Genomic DNA, 25,097 nt, shown 5'->3' with positions numbered 1-25,097 from the left:
TGAACAATGAAAACTTTTTATAAAGATACAATAGATTTCATAAATCGTACTAGTTTAAAATAAAAAAAATAATCCAAATCAAACCTAGATCCCGTGGCTTCTGAAAGAAAGTATCGGATGACTTATTTTTTTCAGGAAAATTTTGAACCTACAAACAATAATAAATTACTTTAACTTTATCTCTTACGTATTTTAGGGAATTGCGCTATAAGAAAGCAAGTGAGATGAAAAAGAATCTAGTCTTTTTGCTAACTCAAATGTCTACTTACATTTTTAAATAAAATAATACATGGACATAGATTCAGATTACATAAGATTCAGATGTGATTTTATAGCATTTGGATTAATATTCATTTAGTAATTTAGTAACGAATCAAAGAACATGAAATTTAAAGAAATACTTACGACGAAAATCAACAGGAAGATCAGTGTCGATAAAAAACAAGAATACAAATAGATTCATTATTTCTCGTTTGATTTACGGTTTTTGGAATCTGCAGCGAAGTATAATGTAGCTTATTTATTATTGTTATTTCAAAGACTAAATTGATTCAATTAGTAGAGGTACACGAAGTACTTTGGTACGACGATGAGAGGCATGCAGACCAGTTTCCGACCAGTCAACGATCGTTTCATGCATTGATACGGTGAATGATTTGTATTATTATTGTGTTGTATTACACGCTAATCGATGTGGCAAAAGTGGCACTCAACATAACATCTGGTTGCAATATACCCAATTTGATTTAATTACGACAACCATTATCGTACTTCCGAGGGATTCATCAAACGTGTAATAACAGTTTTATTTTTATTGATCGCTCAGGGAACTTTCACGTGTTACCGCTTCAGACGGGATGTGGGAAGTAAAAGGCTCATTTTTTGTATTTTACACAGTACTACGTACGAATTTTCCCGAAAACTTTCAGATATTATTTGATTGTCGTCGCATTTCCAGCTTACGCCGAACCTATATCTTGATGCTTGTGACTTTAGCTTCTGAAGGCTTCATTTTTGTTAAGGCGTTTCTGCACGCGCATTAGTATGTATCGCGGAAAATCTAAGCATCATCGCAAAACTTTGAACTGCCGTTGTCTGATCTATCGGAATTTGACCGCAACATTATTGGCCTCTTTGGGCTTTCTGTAGAAAAGTAGACTTGTTAAGTAATATTAAGCTAAATTCTTGCAATCTCGGTTCTTGAAAGAAGCGCTTGCAAATTAACTGAATATTTACTTGGATGAGTTATTACTAAATGCCGTATTCTATGTAATTTATCACAGATGTTACGTTAGTTTTATTCGTTCTACATTAAATTAAATTCAAAGCTTTTAAAGTCAGCCAATGCGAATACTGAAGAATACATAGTGTATATAATTTGTAGTAAATGATCTCTAAATATATAAATGTGTTTAATATATGTATTTTTTTTATTATTTAAATTTCAAAAGCCTACGTGAATTGTGAAGGAATTAATTTGTCTAATTGTTTCTAATTATTCAATTTGGAGCATTCATCAAGAACGACTGTATTTTTTAGGAATAACAAGTTTCAATTGAAAATTAAAATATTTTGCAGTAAAAGAAATTAACGAATAAAAAAAATGCCAATCAATGTATAATTATTTATATAATTATCTCACAGTATCGCTTTAGCAACATTGCCTAAATATTAAACTGAATAACAAGAAAGAGTTAGTGGATAAAATATTTGAATTAAAACAGTTACAAAATTTGTCATCGAGACAGACATTAGACATCACGTTTTATTGACACTGGTAGAGAAAAGTCCTTAGCAATCCAGGGACACTGTTGGGCTGCTTGGCGATCAAGAAGAAATGTAAGTAAAATACAATGGTATATGAAATCTTAATAGAAGTCAAATATAATGCGATTGAATGCAAATTCATTCTGGAACCTAAATGCACAGAAAATAAAAGAAATCTTTTCAAAATTGATTGTCAATACCGAATATAAAATTTGTATATCTCTTCAATGGATTATTGTTTAATATTTAGCATCCGATTGATATGACACATAAAGATACTTTTTAAGAAAAAAAAAACAAATATTATGTAAACAACTTTCTGTTATAGTACAATTACGATGAGATCTGACATTTTTAAAATATACTTCAATTGTTATTTAGTTGAATAAACGTATCGATTAGCTAGTCACGAAACAAAAAAAAATTTTTTTTGAAAATTTTATTGATTTTGACAATTCGCATTCGATTATTGAAACAGTTGTAACAATGGAAACTGTTCTTAGAAAGTAACATACTCTGGTGAAATTTACATAATAACGCATCAAACATTTTATCACCGGATCTTAATTTTGCTATTTATTCGGTGTTATATTTGCTTTTGGTATCTGTATTTTATTATTCTTTTACTTGATAATCTTACCAAATATTTACTACCGAGATTTATTTTGTAGTTAAATAATAATAATTGTCCGTACTTAAAAAATGTAAACAAAAAATCTCTTTCCTCGACAAACTATAACAAAATTAAATATAATAATAGTATTGACTAATAATAATAGTAACAATAACGTGAAATAATCGAAGTCATTTACTTCCAAAATACGTTTTATTATACGATTATACGGTTCAAGAACTCGTCGAATATGATTTATTTACTAGTCATATTAACTACGTCGTACACTCATTCTTGATCACACATATTTTTTATACGTACAAAATCTAAAACTGTTCCTATTTAGAGACCATATCATGGAATTGCGATTATTTTATACTAAAGTTTTCACTGTCAACATATCTCTGTTACAAAGAAATTTGCGAAAATTAGAAATTTAACTCTAGTAAATACTCATTCATTAATTTTGGGATGTTTTTTTTACAATTTATAAATGTATTTCACATAATCAACAATTTTTATTATCTATAAGGTCAAATATTTAGAATTCGCGTATATCACTCTGTCGTTCATTCATCTCACAATTCCGTTAAGTCGCAATAAAAAATCCTATTTATAGATAAAAAAAATTGTAAATATAAAATATAATGAAAGATGATACATCCGGCAGCTAAACTTGAATGTCTTATGAAACATCTTTGATTTAAAAAACTACGCGATACTCTGGAATTTATAAAGCAATTACATAAAAATCCACTCAGCTCATTTTTATAATAAATGGTTTGGTCAATCGTAAACACGTATATTAAGCGCAACTTCTTATCACGTATAACATTTTCACTTTTAAGGAACAAAAATGTTTACAATCTTTATTTTAAAAAGAACACAAACGTTTCCACTATTTAGGCAATAATAATTGAATGTACACGTACATACAGACACACAATGTCCTAAGGTCTAGTTAAGCTGGAGGATACAGGAAAGGAGAAACAATAAAGCAAAGGTAAAATAATTACAAGTAAAGCATTGATTTATTTTGATTGTTAAACAAAAAATAAATATGTTATCGACATTTCAAATTGTGTACTATTTTTGAAACGAAAAAAGTAAAAATAAAAAAATAATTTTTTTCCCGGCTGACGATGAAACGCAACGTAAAAAGCATGATTTCAGTTCGTGCTTCCTTAATAATGTAGACACGCTCACGTATACGTACAAATATAGCGCCCGAACAGCGCAGGATATGAAGTGGGCATTACCAATCCGTTTCTGTAAATGTTATTTTACAAAAATAGCTATTCGCAACGTCACGTTATTATTATTTCCTTTCAATTCAGAAGAATGAAAAGTTCGCTGTTAAATTTGCATTACACAGATTACATATACACATACACGCGTTTATGTACACGTTAATCGTGGCCGGGGAAGTAATTTACAAAATTTGGATTTCATTGAATGTTTTATTGAAAAAATTGTTTTTTTTTTTTCTAAAGAACCATCAATCGGTCATCACACATTGACACGCAAAACGACTAATTAGGATAAAAAATCGTAGTCAACATTCTCAATACGACTACTTACCGATTTCTTTCATTGTTTTTAATTAGTCACATGTCGTGATAGCACCGAAGCATCGAAAAACGAATGAAATAAAGCACTATATAAGAAGCAAAGAAAACAAAAAAAATATGGACAACTTTTTTGTCATAGTGACGACTACGGTGAGACCAGATATCACACAACTAACTTAAGTAATTGTGACTGACGTATAAACTAATAGTTAAGGAGACTAACAGTAATTATAATAAACGTATAGATAAGCTGGTCACGAGACAAAAAAATTTTTTTAAGATAATCGCAGTGATAATTGACTGCACTATGATAACAGAACTTAATACAGGCTATAAAGGAGATCGTACATTAGTTAGTACAAGAAAACCTATCATCGCAAAAAAATCTTGCTTATAATACATGTTTTCTCTTTAGAATATGGAAAATCAACTGATTAGGTCAGTTTATAAAGGTAAAAATAGTCATATTATCGTATAATACGTCGCTTTTTAAATAATCGTTGCTCGATCGACTTTTAAAGTGTGCATAAACAAGATTCTTTGCGAGGTAACGATCTATCGCTGTATCTGTAAGACTTACATTTAAATCAAATAATAAAAGCCAAAGCTTTTTATCCATGCCGATATAATCGAAAATGTTGCTAAAAATTAACGTACTTTGGTAAAACGTACATAAAGACGTATCAATCGTTTTATCACGGAATTTCAATTTCGCTATTAATACATAGCTATGACTTTCTTGGTATACCCAAGAATACTCAATATAAGTACATTCTTCAATTTGCCTTTAACTAGTTATAACATCTGCGACTTTTTTCCACTCTTTACTTGATTCTGAAATTCTCTTTTTTCTTTATGATTACTCGTTGCCTAGATTTATCGGCCAAATATTTAAAAAATAATTTGTTCGTATTTAAAAAATATAAATAAAAAAACTACTTTTCTCGAGCAACGGTAATAGAATTAAAGTACAGAAAATAAAGAATCGCAATAAACTATACTCTTCTGTAATGACCTAGCAAAGCAAATATAACAATATAATAATAGTATTGACTAATAACAATAGTAACAGCAACGTGAAACTCGCACATTCGACGCTGATAACAATTTTTGTTAATTCACCACAGTTTTTTCAATAATTAAGATTTCAAGGTGGCAAAAGTTGGGTCACAAAAAAACTGCTCGATAAAGACGTGCGCACGTGTCACCATGAATAAGAGAGAGAAGTTATAAGCCGTATGATCGTACAGAAAAAAGATACATTTGTTACTTCAGAAATAACGATGACGAAAAACACAGAATCTGTGGTTAAGTGTAAAAAATAGCAGAACACCGTCGCTACTTATGACTAGGCTAATTCATGTTTGCAGGTTGTATGCTGTGTGCGTGTGTGTGTGTATGTGTGTGTGTGTTAGTGTTGATTATTGCATAAATCGACTGGTGAACTCATAATAGCGTTTCTGTGAAATTTACTTTACGGTAAGTACAGAAATTATTAAATAAGTAAAACATCTTTGGCAATTCGTTCAATGTTACATTTTGCACCACATAAAAAAGAATTTATTTAGATTGAAATTTGCTGTTACTTTAAGAAAGAAAACTGATTAAACATTTAACAGTAAAAATACAAAGTCAATAATATTTAAGTACAAGAAAAAATTTTTAACGTTTACTGACGCGAAAAAACATGAATAGATGCCTATAACTTTTCTCTTAAAAAACTTATACATACATGCTTTGATTTGTCTTACGTTATTTTGAACATTAAGGTTTTACGAAAAACTTGATAAAAGTTGAAGATTTCATTTGAACAATGGAAAAACCGAACGGTACAATATGAAGTATAACGTACTTGTATGTTGACGAAGAAAACGATATTGAGGTATTTTTCATAATGAATAAATCATAAACGTCAGTGGCACTGAATTTAAGAACATTGATGAATTTCACTTTCGACGCACATACACGTATTGATTATCAATTATGAAAAAAAATGCCCAAAATTCGAGAGACTTCTATTTTAAAGAAAAAAGCCTTTAGTTCTTTAGCTTCGTTATCTCTGGTAACTGCTTAAGTATCTCTCCCTATCTTATGTAGTACTCACGTAATCGACGTTGCTTACAATGGGCGAAAAAAATATTTTTAGAAAATCAAATAAACGAATCATTACGAACGAAACAAAGCTAAAGCTTATAGAAAACTGAATAGAATCAATACCAGCCTAAAAATCGTACATTTTTACTGGTTATCTTTCAAAATAATTCTTTTTAACGATAAATTATCTGAGCTTAGCTCCAGGAATTTCATTGTTTATCTACGGTACTTTTACAGTGAAGTAGCAAATATCGCTAGTGAAGGTGCAAAGAAGAGAGAAAATAATTGAACATCACATGCTCAAGAAAAAAATCGCATTGTACATGTGTATTTCTCATTGCTAAATTTCTTTTTCTTCTTAGTTTTGTTTTTTTTTTTCGTTAATTATATATATTTTTATATAAACACTTGCGCGCAATCTTTTTTAGCTTTGCTAGGCTCCACGCTATTTTACAATCTTATTACAAAGTCTTTTTAAAAAAAGTCTCCTCGCACAATATCGTAGCGCATCCAAGTCTTTCGGTCAGATATTCACACGAACAATTGTCTACTTATTTGTCCCTCAATTCTGTTTATACATATAATTAGTTTCTTTTTGTTATTCTGAAGGAATTGGGCATCGCGTCGAGGATGATGAGAGAGGAAGAGTTAAATAATGCTGCGCCCGGATCCTGCGGTTGGCTCCCAAAGGCTAATGCATTGCGTCCACAGAGGGATGCACATACTTGAGATCTGAACCGCGATTTTTGTCAACAGCAACGTAAAAGAAAAAGTCGTTTTTTTTATGTGTCTCTCTTTTCAACAAAAAGATACTTCTGTCGCTAGTCAACGTTCAAATTTGCCCACCAAAAATTCTTTGCCTGTTACGTAGCACTGTGTGCACTTTCTCCCCTATACATTATTATATATTATATTACCGATGCACTTGCAAGACAATCTCTCACGCCATTACATATACGCACGTACAAACATATACATACACATTTATTATATGTACAGAGTTATAAAACTGCGACGCTTGTGCATTTGACTGTTTTTTTGTTTGTTTTGTTATATAGTTTCTTTGGCGCCTCCTTGTCTTAGAATAGCATTTTCTTCCTTGATATCGTCTCTCTTGAAAAGTACTTGATCACGTCTACACATAAATTTTCTGCACACTCTTGCCCCGAAGATCCGACTGGTTATTAGTTGTATAAGTATATTAATGAGTTGGTGTGGTATATGTGTGTTGGCATACGTAAGAGAGAAAAAAGCCGCCTAGTAGATTGTGAACAAATGATTTGAGCTACGATTACAATAGAATTTTAAACTCACACGCACGCGCACATACATTTATGACATATGTCTGGCTGGTTCTTCTATAGCTGGTGTCCGATACTAGGGCGCAATGACTCTCTCGAACGATATAAATCAACGATGACGAAGAAGATCGGCGAACGCATACTGTTTATATATACGTGTTGTTGTTGGTGGTGTGCGGGAAATGCGGATGTAGCGTGTGAGACTAAGATATACACACTGATCTTGGTATATAAATGTCGGAGGTGCGATGAATTAAGAGACAGTGTGAATGAGAGATAGAGAGAGGCGATGACAGACATAAGAGGGTTGAGAGGAAATGTATGTATAATGGATATTCCAAGAGTGAAGAAATCAAGGATCGGATCAATGACTGACCGATCGTTTGAGAGACAGACATGGCACGGCGACTCCGCTCGAGAATGTACACGGTCACAACGTCACAGGCCACCTGCTGGCACACAAACAAACACACGGACAGGTTAGTCACCACCACACTGGATAAAATACATACTCTAGAGGCATTTCCTCGTTAAATTCATATGCGCAAGCGTTAAACATTCAGTTGGCCTACTCTCTCTGTGCGAGATCTCGGCCTCTTGGCTTCTCCTGCCTGTGTTACGACTCACTAATTGCGGACAAGGAAAACGACGAAGAGATGGTTTGTTAGCACCCTCGACAACATTGCACAGCCTGATAATTGACCTGAAATACGAAAGCTACCGGAATATACGCATCTTACGCCTTCATTTTCCTTATCCGCCACGGCAGTTATCCATTTTTATTGGCTCCTGCTCGAATTCTTTAGAAAGTTATGTTTGTTTTACATAATTAATTCACAAGTATGAAATAGACTTACGTTAACATATTTAAAAAAGATACAGGATCCAAGTTTTTACCACAAAAATTAGAACAGGAAGAACGCGTGATGAGCGTAGGAGAGGCCAATAGAATTTTTTGCGAGATACTTAACGAGAAAACCTCAGAGGATAGCGTTTTTTATTTATGTTTTATCTAATTACACAGTCTCTAGTGACATTGAGTCGTATACGTGTTTAAAGGACTTTTATGTGTATATAAATAAATCTCAAGTTAAGAACAAATATATTTTTCGGGAAGCCATTATCAATGTGTGAACTAAACAAATATATATATATATATATATATATATGAAAAAATATATAGACTGACCAGCTCCCCAAAAAACTGAACAAATAAAGCATTTTTGAGGTAACATGTTTCTGGCGCTAGGAAATAAACATTACTAATAAACGGTACCAATAGTCTACTTGAAACCATCATTTTGCGGCAAGACAATGTCAAAAAAATTATAAATAAAGCATGGAACAGTAATCATTAGTTTGCTCAGCTAGGTATTTGCAATTATTTCAATGCAATAACGTTTGTTTTTATGTGATTTCTTTATACAAGGATCTTGACACCACCATTGAGAGTTCTGGCTAATAAAATATGTTAAACAATTCGACAAAATAAGAGATGACTACAAAAAAGATTGCACACTGAAAACAAGAAAATAAAATTAAGTAATCAGTCTTAGGAATCTGAGGCATAAGTATTGTACTGAAAAAAGCCTCCCAGATAATAAACATGAAAGCCACAGTTTTTAATCAACGCGTCACAATTTCAACTGCCATCATCAGTACCATGTTAATACTCAACAGGCAAGAAAAGAATTCACGTGGTTAACTACAAAAAAGAGAAGCGCATGAAATAACAAAAAAAATGGTTAAGTTTCTTTTGTCCTATTCGTTCGAAAGATTGCAAACAAAGAGACATGATTGATGATTTTCGAATTTGTCGCAATGAAAACGCGCGATTACGCGTCCGCGTGCGCGCAATTCAATTGGAAAGAGAAACAGAGAAGAGAGCGAGAGAGAGCGAGAGAGAGAGAGAGAGAGAGAGTGAGAGAGAAGTAGAAATAGATCGATCGTTCGAGCATTACTGGGTAGTAGCAGCATTGGCGCGCGCAAAAAAAAAACACCCGTCGAGGTGGGCCACCTGTCAATGGTAGCTAGCGTATATGGAGTGTATTTTTTTTCGGATCGTTGCAGCAATCGGATTTATTAGTCGTGCACGAATCAAGTTATTGCTACCGGTGAGTTTTTCTACGTGAACAAAAAAAAATAAAATATTAAAAGGAAAAGTTCGTGTCCAGAAAAAGTATTTATGCCGGAGATAAAACTCGGATGGATGCAATAGCATAGAAGCAACGACGGCGGCAGCATGTCAGTGTGAAAAGATGTCTCCGTAACTCTGTGGGGTGGATGGGGGTGATATATACTAGAAAGAGAGAGAGAGAAAGAGAGAGAGAGAGAGAGAGAGAGAGAGAGAGAGATAGAAAATATTCGCGTGACTACGAAATAAAGGAGTGATAAAACGAATTGTGTAGACGAATGGAATAGAGATTACTCCGTAGTCCAATAACAACGACGACGGCGGTGAAAACGAAAAAAATCTTCAGCGTAGAACAGTACGGCCGCCTGCCCAGTAATGGCGTGTATTTTCATCTATACAGGAATAGAATATTCGCGCGTTGCACTTGTTTCACAGACGGAACAAACAAAAAAATGAAAATGTAAAATATCAGCTGATGATAGATAAATTTAATAATTAAAACCACTGATTTTCCATCAGTCCATCGTTATTTATAATACTACAACATCGTATACTTTCGGCTCTTGTGTTTCTCAAAGCAACCAACACTGTTGCAATATTATCAATAAAAATGAACTGATCAATTGTCAGTAGTTTTAATTATTTATTTAACAAAAACGAAAAGAAAAACATTAGCAGTTTTCGCAAGCTTTAACCTTTTTATCTCGGTAATAAAGTACTGTATAAAATTTTGCCTGACTAGCGAGCAAATTTACGATGTATATGTACAGAACATCTTAAAAGTATCACAGTGACGCTTATGTGTAGTTGGCAGCATTTTGGTCATTTTTTTATTTTGTCCGGGAAAAGGAACAAAAGAAAAAGAATAGAGAAAAAAAGAGAGAAAGAGAGAGAGAGAGAAATATAGAGAGAAAAAGAGAAAGAGAGTAAGAAAGAGAGGGAGAGAGGGAGAAAGAGAGAGAGAGAGAGAGAAAGAGAGTTTAGCACTCTGCGACTTTGCAGTCAGTGTACTGGAAATACTGAAAATCCGACTAGAGAAGAGAGTGAGAGAGCTTTGGGCCCAGCGACCATACAAGAGAAAAATAAAATACTGTCCTCTAATAATACTTTACGCTCAGTTTAACATCAGCCTCAATAGAATATACACGCTTGAACACATAACTCGTTGCACTCAAAACAATTACGTGTTCAAGACTTTTATATATAAAAATATAGAATTTGTCTTTTTTTTTTAATCAGCCTCGCTCATAGTATCCGTTTTGTTGTTGTACTTTTTTGAGTTATCTACCTACTGATGGGGAAATCGTTGACGTCGGGCTAGTAAGGTTTGACGTCCTTCGACTTTTTCAACTGAACTTTTAGTCGCTTGGTGCCGATTTGGAAGCCGTGCATCATTTGAATCGCCTTCTGAGCGCTCGACGGTTTGTCATACGATACGAAACCTACAAGAGAAATGGCGATAAATAAATTGAAGATAGAAAGCAAAGAGAAAAGTAATCAAAGACTAACGGCAGCGAGGCTTGGAAATTGGATCTATTGAAAATGAATGGTTTGGCAAGTAACGAAGAAAAGGGTTAATCGAGCAGGCTATTAATTGCGAAAATTCATTTACCGAAGCACTTGCTCTTCTTGGTTTCCTTGTCGATGAAGACCTTGGCCGAGAGCACATTGCCGAAAGGCATGAACATGGTCACGAGGTCGGTGTCGGTGTATGTGTGGGGCAGGTGGTAAATGAAGAGGTTGCAGCCCTCGGGACCCTCGATTTGCTTGGACAGTAATCGAAACTCGTTAAAGGTCGGCGTCGTCGGCACCGCGGCCGTGGCTGCTGGCGTTGTGAACGTAGGGAACCCTGCAAGCGAACAAATCCAATAAATTCTCTAGAGCAAGCTCTGCTTTTAATCAAGCCAATCTCTATGTATAGACAAACAGAGCTTTTACGTTTTCTTTAACTCGTTTTCTGGAAAAATCATATTTATGCCAAGAAAAGAAGCACGAACAATTACGCGGAAACACAGTTGCAGAGTCAGACTGTTTTTTCGTTTCCGTCATGTTGAAACGCGCAAACTATTTTATCTTAACAATCCGGAAAATTATATCATGTTTCTTGAAGTCGCGATCCGTCAAGTTTGTTATACTTTTTTTTAACGACGCTATTTTTCTACTCATACGTTCTGTTTGAATGAACAAACGGTAAATCGCGACGTTTCAAGACTATTCGCGTACAATGCCATTGAAGGAAAAGAAAAATCGTGTCATTACAACGCTACACTGGAGAACTTCCGTCCAACGTGTAAATGGAACAGAAAAGATCACATTGCATCTAATTGATATTCTACCAAGTAGAAAACGTTGCAAAACTATTGACATAATAGAAAAAAAATACAATAGTACGCACAACACAAGGTTTTTGTTTACTGTACACCTTCATTCCTTGACAAATTACTTACTGTGTAATACTGTATCTTTCTTTTCCACAGTGACTGTAGTCTTTCCAATGAGCGCTTTGAATTTCATACGAATGTTTGGTTTAGATGAGCGTTTATCATTTGAATTTCGTTGAAAGTCAAGTGTTATTCGGTACTCGCGAAAAAAGGTTTGCCGACCAACCTGCGTACTGCTGCAAGCTGGAGTAAGCGTTGCTGAGCGACTCCTGCAGTCCTCCAAGCGGCGTCCCCGTCAAGGAATTCAAGGCGAGCGACGTGACCGGGCTCAAACTGCCACCACTCGACCCTGAAACATCGTCCGAGGCGAGCGTCAGTCCCCGAGATACGTGGCTCGCAGCCGTGACGGGACGATGCCAATGTAGGAAAACAGAGAATGTACAATGTTTCCAGTCGCGCACAACGATGTTGCAATTATGACATAATAGTGATGCTGCCAACACTGCATGCGCCATACCAACTTTGCGTGACTTACAAGCTCTCTAATGCGCAATACGTAACGACTTGTCAAGAGACGAGTTTCATGTAAATCAATGCTTTGTATCGATGTTTTTTTTTTAGTTCATATGTGGAAATGGTTAATTTCAAAATCATCGCATGATGCTGGAATGGAGTCGTATTGATGGACCGGAAATGATGCTAGAGATGAGTATACATTAAGTGTCTTTTATAATTCTGGAAATTAGACTGATGGTAATTAGAAGAAACGCTATGTATACTCATTTTATTACGTAATAAATAATTCGACTAGCAGGTATGTAATCAGTAATAAGCTTTGTTCACACGCAATACTATACAAAATTAATAGTCCATAAGCTTCGGATGTCAAATAATTAGATAATTCTTAATCAACATAACATGCTTTAGATATAATCAATTCTATTATATTAAACGAATATTATAACGTCTAACACGATACCAACGTTTAGAGATAAATAAATCATGTGCAAGCATCATCATCATAGTTACTAGCCAATTAGTGCAGGATTAAAATCAACAAATACTTTACAAGGACAAAAAAAGAAATAGACGACAAACTTGTAAAAAAAAATAAATAGTTTTCCCACAAGAAACTTCAAAAATTGTATGCAAGAAGATGTGCGGAGATTAAAAAGGACTAAAACACATTCACCATAGCATATTTGCTACTCTGAGAACCTACGTAGTTACTCAGACTTGGTTTGTTCTCTCAAATGTATGGAAAGCATTAAAAAAACAACGATTTGGACAAAAATGTATACGGCCAGCGAAACTAATATAGACACCAAACTGCGACATCTTTCACGGCTATCTCACCTGTACTTCCTGTCTTTCCGAGTAGGGCAGCTACAATGTGCGACGGTCAACAAAAAACAAAGAGATATTCATTAAAATTTCATTTGAAGAAAAAAAAGAAAAGTGTTACTGGCGCTTCCCTCCCCTGCACCTGATATTTTTACGTTACGACCTCATTAATATTATAAATGGATTTTTCAGCTTTGTATTTTTAACCGTTCGAAATAGCACAAAACTGTCGCGAGAGCGTGGCGCTCGTCCATCACTGCTAGCGCGTATACACCGAGGGAGAGAAAAACACAGTGGCAATTCCGATATAATTTGACGCACGCAGCCAACAATGATTAATGAATATGGAAACGGCAAGAAGAGGCGTGGTGTCATAATTGAAAAGAATAAAAAAAGAGAAAGGGATAAGTATTTTTGTAAATATAAATTTTAGTAATGGTTAATACTATACCAGGCATACGACACGTACATAGCGACATACCTGCTGACGAGTTGGCCAATCCGCTCAGCGCTAGAACACACATTGTTTTGCTGTATTAGTGCAAGTACTTGGCCGAGGCAGAGATAATAACGCTCTTTTCTCTTTCTCCTCGCGTTTTTCGAAACATTTGCACGGATTGTTAGTCATGGTACGAATAAATCAAAGATGAAAAGAAGCTTCAAGAAGAAATATATGCTCGCTTGCAAATAACACACTTGACTGTACCAGTGGGTTAGTTGAGAGAGGAGAGAGCGCTTTCAAATGCCTTTGCACGAATAGAAGAGAGGTACGAGTAGGTGTAATGCTGTACAAAAGGGTGGAGGGGCAAACAAGTTGTTAATTTTCCAGTGTACTTACTGCTTGGGGAAACTTGAAGATTGTTAGTGCCGCCAGTCATGGCTGCCAGAGTAACAAGGTTCTGCATGCTTATCGGCGATACCCCCGCGTTTGCTAAAACAACAATGTGAGCTTAGCGCTACGGCGAATCTCGCTCCAAGGCCTCGGATTCTCGCAGCATAAAATATCGAGCGCGCGACGCCCAGGGAATATCGATTTGGCCCTTGGGCAAACGTAATAAAAATGAGAGCCGAGCAATAAACTAGCCGGCACTCGAATTAACGGAGAGATACGCCTTGTTTCCGATATTGCCGAGTGCGCTTTGCATATCTCAAGCAACTCCTGCGTAGGCAGAGGGTAAAGTTTTTAATAACACAAGCCCGTCGGAACCGTGACGATCGCGAGCACTCGTTGGCGGTAAGGTTTCTCGCGGTAAGGTTCCGGTTTTGCCCTTTACGAGAAAACAATCGAGGAAAAAAAAAAGAAAAAGAGAAAGAAAAGCAGCCAATTAGATGAGACAGCGAGATTGGCGGGGGCTGCGCGCATCTGTGCTTGCCGGTATTTATCCGAAGTCGATACCGCGATTATGCGAGGGGGCAATATCGACTACACCGCGAATAACCGATTTCCAATCTACGCGCCGGTAGCTCTTTCAGCGACTAATTGTCTTCATTATCGGAAAGACTATCTTTCGTTGGGGTGGTTTGCTTCGTTGCGCCATTTCCCCATACGAAAAAAGGAACGCAGAAAGGGCCGGCTGCTCGCGGGCGAATTTCCAAGTGAAACGAAAGGCGGCGGGATCTCGGCGAATCGGACGTAATAAAGAAGCTGAGCGGTGCGCGACACTGACCATACTCACTGGCAGAGCCGCTCAGCGAGGCGAGCGTCGCGAGGCCTTGCAGATTGGCGGGGTTGATCTCGGGCGCGGCGGGCACGGTGGCGGCCTGAGCCGGCGTGACCGCCGACAGTCCGAGGTGCTGCTGCAGCAGCAGCTGGTGCTGCACGCTGGTGAGGGCGCTCGGCGCCGGGTTGGCCGCCACCGGCGTGGCCGCCGCGCCGGCCGAGCTCGCCTGCAACTGTTGCAGAAGCTGCAGCGACGTCGCCGCCGACGTGGGCGCTATTGCCGACGTCTCGTTCTGCGTGTGGAAATGCAGAGGGTTAGAGTTTTGATCGGTTTGATCGAGCTTGAAGAAACAGAATGGCAATCGGTTGTAGTGTCTTTTCCTGGCTTTGCGCGCTTTTTCAGCTTGCGCTAGCGAAAAGCAGCGAGCGTTGTGTGAAACTCATCAACGACAAGACATTCCTCGGTGACTTCATTAACGCGATAATTTCTAGTCAAAGCTTCGGCTTTCATTCGTAAATATTTCGGCAATAAAATCCAATCGGACTATTACGACCCATTGAATATCTTGTTGATGGAATTTCACAGATAAGGCCTAAGGCTGCGTGATAGTTGTAAAAAAGCGAATGGTTACCGTTGTCAGGTAGTGAGGAGTCATGTTCACCCCAGCAATGTTCCAGAGATTAGCCTGCATCTGCTGCAACCTTTTCTGATCCTTGTCCTTCTGCGTGTCGGCGAACTTGACGACCAGCGGCGACGAGCATCCCTGCGCGAGAAAAAGGCGAAGGTAATGATCGCATCGGCAATGGAAATTGACCGGTCGTCGAAGAGTAGTCGCGCGACATTAATGCTTAATCCGCGTAATTGTCGAGCGTCGTGCTTCGCTAATCTCGGCAGCGCATATAAGATTACCGCGGTCGCAGCGCCCAGCTAAATCAGTATGGCGGAGAGAGAGAGAGAGAGAACAGAGGTGACTAGCCGCGAGGAAGTCGGCACAAAGCCAACAAAGAAGTCAGTTGACATACAGACGTCGAGCCCCCACCGGCAATTCTATTTGCACGAGCGGGAATATTTTCGCGCAAAAATTCATACGCAACAAAAACGCCGGACGAAAACAAAATAGTATTGCGACTTTTTTCTTGCTCTTGCATGCGGGACACGCAGCTCTCTCTCTCTCTCTCTCTCTCTCTCTCTCTCTCTCTCTCTCTCTCTCTCTCTCTCTCTCTCTCTCTCTCTCTCTCTCTCTGTATCCTTCCGCCTGTGCGTACGTTCGTGTTGCCTTTGATGGAGTCTACGGCTACGAGTTATGGCCCTTCGATGGCAGCAGCGCCAGCGTTGGCGGATGGAGAGAAAGGAAATTGCGTTTGCTCAATAGCCTTTTATTTAATTAAACTCGGCATGCGCGCCGTGTCGATCGAAGATGCCCGCCGCTTTCTCGATTCTTCCTTCGCGTCGTTACTCCGCGCGAGCGCTTACCTCTGTCGACCTACATAATACGCGAGCCTACAATTAACTCGTGCAATGGCGCGAATTCATTTCCCCGAGTGTGAAATTAATGCGATCCAGAAATGCAGCGTTTTCTTTTTTTCTTCCTCCCAATAATGGGCTCGTCAGTCGAGAGAGCGCAATAAATCATCTCGTAAAAAGCAGCGGCCGGAAAATGCAAATAAAACAAAGAGAGAGAGAGAGAGGAAAACGAGCAGATCGCGAATCTAATGTTTAAGAAATGGCCCCTTGCGCGCATTATTTATGTATTATTCGCGGATCGACCTTGTTTCGACATCTGCATCTGGAAATTATTCCCTTCGCGGGCAACGAGTGGCGCGCAAGCAAGAGAGAAAAAACGACAGGCGAAATTAGTATTCGGGCGGGGCGTCGCGCGTCGAGGAATATCAAGCGGGCGCGTCGTTACCTCCATGGTCTGCGAGTGGTGCAGGCCCTTGATGGCCGAGATGGCGGACTGCTTGCTGGCGAAGGTGACGAAGGCGCATCCCTTGCTCTGGCCGCTCTCCCTCAGCACGGAGCACTCCTCGATCTCGCCGTATACCTCGAACATGTTCCGCACGTCGTTCTCCGTGTACTTCTTCGACAGCATCCCCACGAACAGCTTGCGATCTGTTGACAGACAACATTGCCTTGCGTAAGTCCTCTCTCTCTCGCTCTCCGCCTCCGCGCAGTTATATCGCGCATACCGATGCGCCTACTTTGTCATTACTTGTCGCGTTGCGCAACGCTCGCGCTCGCTTTAAGTATTGCGCAACCGAGGAGAAAAACCTGATTTCTGTTGGTCTTCGGAGGATGGCGAATCCGCGCGGTCTGCCGTCTCGCGCCGGCGAATCGCGCCTGGAGATCTTAATGCGCTGCCACACCGAACCGCACTGTTCTTACGGAATGATCGTGGAGGTGGATGCGCTGGGGGCGCGGCTGAGCGCGGATCGCGCACCTGGGCTCATTACGTTCGCCGAATCAGCGCTTTGCCGCGCGGCTCAAGAAATAAAAGTGCTTTTCGATATCCAGTGGAATCGCGACGCGATGCAGTTTTTCTTTTTTTTTAATATTGGCGACGCGCGTACACGCTGATCGACCGAACGAACGCTCGAGGATTCGCTATGTCTCTCGAAAGGCGAAAAAGTTTGAGTTGTCCTTCGGTATTTTCCAGAAAGTGGAAAAAAAATGAGAGAATATCGCAAGAGAGCGTCTCGAATTAAGCAAGCACTGCGGCGCTCCCTAAGTGCAAGCATTTAAAGTACGTCGTTTCTTTCTCGCGAGATTTTCATGAAACTCCAAGTGAGACAGAGAGGAATTCCTTTTTTCCGTTTTCTCTTTTTCGAAAAAGCCAGCGTGTGGTACGGCCATAATTTTACTCGCAGGAAGTTCTCTTTTGCGAGAGGCATTCGCAGCCAAGACGCAGTCGCGCAGGAGGTTGGCCAATATTTGTTTAGGCCTCTCTCGGCAAAGAGTCAGAAAAAAGCGAAGAACAGCAGGAGGAGTAGGAGGAGCCGGAGAAGGGGAGCGAAGAAAGGCGCTCGTGCAGCAAAGGCCGCTTATGTAAATTCTCATCTCGCGCGTGCGGCCCGCAAAGGAGAGTTTACGCGGCGCGTTAATTTGATTAGAAGCCGCGAAATAAGAAGCGAGCTGCAGTCGTAAATTCATTTGTTCGGCTAATTAGACGGTTGTAGGACGACGCGCGAGATGAAAAAACGTCGAGAGCGAGAGAGAGAGAGAGAGAGAGAGAGAGAGAGAGAGAGAGAGAGAGAAGGGTGAGAAACCTCGGTCGGGTCGGGTTTAATTAATTTCCTAGCAGTGTGCGCCGAAGCCCCGCCGCAGCGATCGGATTTCTCTGGACGCGCGGAGACCGAAAAAAAAATATTTCGCGTCGATACGCTGACCGGCGAGCCGGCGCGGCGCTGCTGTGCAGCCCTTACTCGTCGCGCGAGCGCGCACCGGCGTGTTTTTAATTTTCCTCGGCGAGCTGGAAATTTTTGATGGGGGATCCGCGTGCCCCAGCGATTCCTCGTTAATTAAAGCATTGGAAATACTTTCGGAGCGAGCGGAAGGCGGGAATAATTTCGATATGCCCGACGGCTCGATGACGATTCAATCGAATTTCCACGTGACAAATTGCCGCCGTCATTGGAGTCTCCTCGCTCGAAATTCGCAACGCGTGTGCCTCGTTGTACGACGTCTCGTCTGTGCAAGTCGATCACGGCGCAGAAGAGCAGGGACGGGATAAAGAACGAAAAAAAAATCAACGTCCACCCGCCGGAGAGACGCGTGCGAGCTTTTTAATTAGCGGCAGCTCGGTGAACGCGCGCGAGCAACTAATTGCAGTGCGATTACGTCTCGCCTCGAGGCCGCCAAAGGAGAAGACGCGGAGAAGCGCGCCTACGCCGTCGGGATCGAAATCACAATGAAAAGTAATCCGCGGATGCACGTGTGCTATCGGACGAAAATATTTGGCCGCGGTCCCTCGTCGGCATATTACAGAGTTGGACGGAGGAGCGGGATTGGATATCAGCAATATTTTGGCGAGGGTTGCACTAATGTACCGAAAGTAAGCGAAATTGAAGGATCGTCGTCGACGTCGCGGTCCCGAGGCAGAGGGAAAACAAGGAGATTTAAGGCAAACGTTAGACGCACGGCCTGGCTCGATGCACTCATCCAAGGCAAACAGCTCGATGCGCTTTACCCTTCGCAAGCTCGGCGACCTTTCTTGAATTTCAAGCTCCCGCGCGCCGATAACCGCATATTTTCGCCGGCGACCGATTTGCCGAGCTGTTTTTCCAGCGGAACGATAACAGCGGCTAACTCGATTATCTCTCCGTCTCTTTCTCTCTCTCTCTCTCTCTCTCTCTCTCTCTCTCTCTCTCTCTCTCTCTCTCTCTCCCTGGCTCCGTGCTAATAAGCTTCGGCCGCGAAGCAAAGTCAATATTTCTAGGACGAGTATGAGTATTTTCGGACGGGTGGGTGTGCGCGCGCCCAGGGCACAAAAGAGAACGAAAATGAGCGTCTGACTGACATGCTGTTTTCCCTCCCCCCTTCCCACAGAGTGACAATTTGACGTAATGACGTGTACACACGGAGCTGTCTATATTTTTAGATGACACGTCTCTCGCGGACTTGCCGCGGCTTTCGCGTTACGCTCGATGTTTCGAGTGGAAAAAATATGTTCGATCGTCGTCACGAGTGTCCTGGATAGGGTTGCAAGCGGAGCGAGAGAGAGAGAAATGTCGCGCTGGTTGAAATATCTTCTTCTTTTTTTTTTGCCGCGGTGCGGGCAGAAACTTTTAGTGGATTTGCTTCCGTGTCATGTCACGCGGAGAAAATGCCGGTCGAGAATTATTGGTCGGCGAAACTCGGTTTTTTCTTTTCTACGCGCCCGGGAAAATTTCGGCCGACGCGAGTTTTCCTTTTCCGCGTTACACATGTACTTAGTCGATTTCTTTCCAACAGCGCGTTGAATCGTCTTGCGCTCAGCAGCGAAAATATACTCCTTTCTTGTCTCGAACAATCGCAGGAAGTCATATCGATATCATTGAGGCTCGTAAAAAAGAAAGAAAAGAAAACACTCGGCAAAACACAACATTGAAAGTCGACTCTGCGCGAAGCGTCATTCAAATTTAAATAAACCATTCGCCCGTATAAATCTTATCGGGCGCGTCATCAAAACAACAAAGAAGAGGTCTGAGTCGAGGCGCCGACTTGGAAAAGGCTCTGCTCCGCGCCTCGCTTCTTATTCCTTGGCTGTATTATCGCAGTGGCGGCGTTCCTCGTAACGCAATCCGACGACACAATGCGATAAAACTATGAAGAGGAGAAATTGAATTTCGTCGCCGGACAATTATGGCTAGCAGCGCACTCGCAAGACAGCGCATCAGTATGCAAGAGGCATTTCGGCGTTTCGCCTGGAAGGAAGAGAGGAGAGGGGGGAGGGAGCCGCCGCAGAGGCATCGAATCCCATACAAATGACCAATTTAACGTCTGGCCTTTTCTCTTTCTCCGCCGAGCGCCGCTCCGGTGCTTTCGACTGCGCGCGCGCGGGAATCAATATTTATCAACGTTGATTCGCCATTTTCTCGAGAGCGACGTATCGAACGGCGCTAATGATAGGCGCGCGCCACCCGCAGAGGCTGACGAGCTTTTAATTCGGCGATACGCGTGCGGCGGATGGGCGCGGTGCTTTTTGCGCGTATATCGGTGCGCGCGATCGGCGCAACCGCCGCGTCATTTTGACACCGAGCTGTCCGCACTTTCTTTCTGATTTACGTCCCGGAAATTAGCGGCTGCGCGTGCCCTGGCATCGTTATGCGGCTCTCGACGTTTTCATTTCCAAGCGAAAGACTATTGTCATCCGCACGGGCATTTTTCGAAGACGGTTATTTGTCGCCCTTCACGAGCGCCTCGTTATTGTCGTTGCGTCGAAGAGACGCTGTTGCCGATATGCCATCGTAACATGTTATTCCACGGGAGTAAGTTGAAACGCGCGGCGCAGCGAAAAACAATCAGTAAACAGTCGCGTGCGTTTTTTTTTTTGGTCTTGTTTAATATTTAACCGTGTCCTTCTTTCCGTTATCTGGAGCAAATTAGTTCTTCCTAATCGCATTGTACGGCACATTGGTTATTCGAAGTTTACGTAACTTGGAAAATTGAAAAACAAGTCGAGTGTAAAGGTAAAAAAGAAAGAACATTGCAGAACTTTGACGACCCAGAAAAACTTTATAAATAATCATTTCTCTCAATCGCAAATGCGTGCCGCTCGTTTATCCAAACATTAACGTAAATGAAGGCTCAACAGCGAGGAAAAAGAGCGAGCAAATATATATCTATAAAAAAAAAAAAAAATAAAATGGCACACGACGCTATTCTAACCATGAAAAAAAAAAGCTCGTCTCGCTAGCAGTCGTAATAACCGGCAGAACGACATAATTCCCCTTTTCACGCTGCGGCGGCAAACAAACGCGACAATTACTCGAATTCTAAAGAAACCTCTCTTTCTCTGTCTCGCGAAAAGAGAGCAAAAAAAGCGTCCATTGGCAAGAGCCAAGAGGGGAGAGAAAAAACAACAGTGCGACACAGATTGATTTTCGCAGCGCAAGCGGCTGCGCTCGCCAAGGAGAGCTCTGCCTTATCTTATCGGCCCTTTATAAATCTTTAGCCCCGCTCGTGCGCAATTATTGTTCGCCGAAAGACGAGAACTCGGCCGCTTTTTGCTTTCGCGACTTGCGTTTCTCTCTCTCTCTCGCTCTCTCTGCTGTCGTCGCGTATGCGTGATCGAAATTGCAGGATGCCGTGCATAATGCACGAAATAACGGGGACTGTCGAGCCTCATGGAGCGCGACGACGCGTTCTTGTTTCCTTTTTTTCCTGTTCGTTATACATTTAAAAACGTCGAGCCGGCGGGAGAAGCGAGCGGCGTTGACGTTGACGGGTGGAAAGCGCCATCGGCGATTCGGAAATCCTGCCGTCAAGGCGAGATAGGATATATGACAGTTCCACGGGACACGCGAAAACGATTGGGAATGCAGGCTGCTCCCCCGGCGCGAGGGGCTGCCTGTGGCCGAGCGACGGTTTAATTCCGTTTTCTTTTCCGCTGAACGCGCGCTTATCATTGCGGGCGCGCGCGACCGCCGTAAAACTCGCGGAAACTAGAAAGTTCATGCAGCGAGAACGACGCCGCGGCGTTTATCGCGCGCGAGCGAGCCGGCCTGCGTATTGCGCAACGGAGCCCCGCTGCCATTTTCTTTTTCTTTCTCCTCGCCGAGTAGCGTTTGATTCCGAGAGCTCGGCTCGACGCTCATTCGATTTTTCAATTTCGCCGATCGGACGCGCATCGTAAAAGCGCAGGCAGTGAATTGTCCGATAGGCGAATTTACGGTGGTAGGCCGTCTGGAATACAGGCGATTAACTCGACGATAGGCGCGCTCGCTCGAGCCGCGCGTGTATTTGCATGACCCTTGAACCCGAGTGACACTTTGCATTCTTAACTCTCTCATTTCCATGCGGCCGTGGCGGCGACAGGCAAGGCGAGGTGCAGTCGGTACGCGCGGAAATGCGCCGCGACGAGAGCCCCAATCGATATCGGGCACTGCTCGCTTCGACACCGCTCCTTCCGATTCCGAATCCTACTTGTCGCCGAACAGGGCCAGAGAAAAGAGCCGGCTCGGCAATATAGGTTAAGAGGAGCGCCAGTCGACCGAGAGAGTGGAAAAGGCCGCGTCCGTTGCGGGCGAAAGCCGAGTAAATAAAGCTCTCCCGCGGCAAGACCGTCCGCCGCGCTAGACATAGTCTCCGGCTAGATTAAAAGGCGCGATTAGGCCGCGCCGAGCGTCGACCGGGCCGAGCTTCGCGATTTAGCCACACTAATGACTACGAGAATGCCGCGCGCGCCACGGGCGCCTCTCGCGAGCGGACCGATTTTTCGCGGGCGCGCGCCAAAAGTGCACATCGAGCACCGGGGCTTCGGCTCTGGACGAGTGCTCCTTATGTAACGACCCTCCTCTACTTCTTCGCTTCGATCGCGCGCCAGAGCCTCGCTTTTTTTTTCTTCTCCTTTTTTCTTCCATTTTGCGCAACGCACGCGCGCGCGCGCGTCGTTGGCAATACGTCAGCCTCGTGAGTCACGACGTTGATGCACACGCGGGCGCGCGCATGTGTATGCGTGTACGCGAGGGAGAGAAAACAATCGTCTTCGGGGAAAAAAATCGCGCGCCGGATGTGCAACAATGCCTCGGAGTGTAGGAGGCGCGCTTCTATGCACCGTGTGTTTACGCAAAAACTCAAGGTATCGAGAGAGAGAGAAAGAGAGAAAGGTCGACGACCTGCGAAATGGCGACTGGGTCAAACGTGCAGCAGCGCAGCATTGACCCTGCCTGCGACGTGAAGCGATGCGAATCGTTACTCGACTGATTGACTCCTCGCGTGTTTTCTCTTCTGCAGCGGAAGGAAGCCGATTTGGTTCTCTCTCTGTCTCTCTCTCTCTCTCTCTCGGCAACGACGCTGATTAATGAGGCGCGACGCTAACTTTTACGCGCGGCACAATTGATTCCGAGGTGCGATTCGCGAGAGCTCCTTATTTCTCTCGAGCGACACATTTTTGCAACGACGTTCGACCGCAGCGTCGACTCGAGCAACAGGTTTTTGTTCGGCGACGCCGCGTGCATGACGTGCGCGCGCGATGGTGAGTCGCGCGTTGTCGCACGTTTTCGCGCAATTTTATCGGCGCGCAAAGCGCAGACGTCGAGAGCGCTTCGCGTCACGCGCCGCCGCCACGCCGGAGAATAAAAAAGATAAAAAAAAGAAAAAAAGAAAAAAAGAAAAAACAAGACGAAAACTCTGCTATTTATTGTTAAAGCGGCTAAAATACGGGTAATAAAAGCCGACGCGCCGGCAACCGCAACCGACTGCAGCTCTCGCGGCATTAAATTGCTTATTGGCAAACGCATGATTGACCGTCCGCATACGTGCACGCGCGTGTGGGGCCAATAAAAGTCACGTAACGTTTTCCACGAAGATACATTGAGCCTGTGGGTTTTCTTTCTCGAAAACTGTCGTTCGCAAATCAATTAACAAAGCGAAGCCAAAGCACTCAGCTGCCCTAACCGACCGAAGCAAAACAATCAAAGCGCAACCAGAGCCAAAGAAAACACAGAACAGAAGTCTACTTCTAAATTTATTGCGGCGTTCGACGAGAGCGCAGTACATCGGTTCGAGAGAGAGGGAGAGAGAAGCACGCGTATGCGTGTCGGTAGGAGAAAGAACAAACGGAGCCAGGAGAGGAAAATAAAAAACAAGTTCGCGTTTAGCTCTGTTGCATACGAAGACGAAGAAGAAGCATCATGCACGAGCGCTTGCGCAACGATGCGCACGCGGAAGCGATCCACTGACACACTGCCAGGCCACTTTCTAAGTTTTCGCGCGGCGGCGGCGTGTACCTTGCAAAAATGTCAATGCAGCGCTCGCGCAATTCCTCCGCGAGCGAGCGTTCGCAGAGACGCGCACTTTCAAACATCCTTGACTCCCTTTAGCGCTAGCGGCGCTTGCCGCTGCTCTATGGGACGTTGCGTAATCGACCGCTGCCAAGTTCGGATTATCGTTAGCTGGTAGAGGAACGCATCTTGCGTAGGAAGCTGGCGAAACGACGGGGCTGCCGTCGCTTTGTTCGCCTCGCCCGTGCGCCGCTTCCGAGGCGAGCGTTAATTAACGTGGGGGGGGGGGGGGGGGCGGGGAGGCAACGCCGCTGAACTTTGTTATGATGCGAGCTTCGTTGTCGTTGACGCGGGACGAGCCGACGATTTACTCGTTCTCCGGCCGACGTGTACGCGACTCGACGTGTTTTTAGAGCGTGGGAAGTCGAGCCGCGTGTCTTTCAGAAGGAGCTTTCTTACGGAGGGATAAAGAAAGAAAAGGAACGAGCGTACTTTGCAACGACACGCACAGGCGAGTCGTCGTTTGCAAATCGCTGCCAATTAAAGTGTCCCACACGCGCGCGCACTCGGCAATCATGCCCTCGAACGCGAAAATATTGCTCTGCCGGGGTCTATTATGCCACGTTTTTTTTCCTCTCGGGCGCATATTACGAATGCTTTTCCTATGCGCAAAGCGTCCTGCGAGCACAGCGGAAAGAAGGCGCGGGCGGGGTCAGAAGAAGACGAAACACCACCGGATTACCAGCCACGTTATTCACGTAACCACTTGTGGGTCGTGTGCGCGGCGGGACGAAAAAAAATATTGAAAA

General features: G+C 42.5%; 1 protein-coding gene across 1 annotated transcript in view; it reads right to left on the bottom strand.

Annotated features, from left to right (window-relative positions):
• Positions 1-6,407: 6,407 nt before the first annotated feature.
• Positions 6,408-25,097, bottom strand: part of LOC131674460 (CUGBP Elav-like family member 1) — a 53,328-nt gene continuing 34,638 nt past the window's right edge. The window contains 10 exon segments of the mRNA XM_058953157.1: positions 6,408-7,798; positions 10,773-10,922; positions 11,093-11,329; positions 12,088-12,210; positions 13,218-13,247; positions 13,675-13,716; positions 14,044-14,136; positions 14,873-15,206; positions 15,498-15,629; positions 16,776-16,978. Of these exon segments, the coding sequence (XP_058809140.1) occupies positions 10,798-10,922; positions 11,093-11,329; positions 12,088-12,210; positions 13,218-13,247; positions 13,675-13,716; positions 14,044-14,136; positions 14,873-15,206; positions 15,498-15,629; positions 16,776-16,978 (1,319 nt within the window). The 3' untranslated portion in view covers positions 6,408-7,798; positions 10,773-10,797.

This window comes from Phymastichus coffea, unplaced genomic scaffold, assembly GCF_024137745.1.
Source record: "Phymastichus coffea isolate CEN01 unplaced genomic scaffold, Cenicafe_Pcof_1.1 PCOF00246, whole genome shotgun sequence".
Classification (NCBI taxonomy): Eukaryota; Metazoa; Arthropoda; class Insecta; order Hymenoptera; family Eulophidae; genus Phymastichus; species Phymastichus coffea.
The sequence above is the reverse complement of the archived record's forward strand: the minus strand, read 5'-3'. Positions and strand labels throughout refer to the sequence as shown.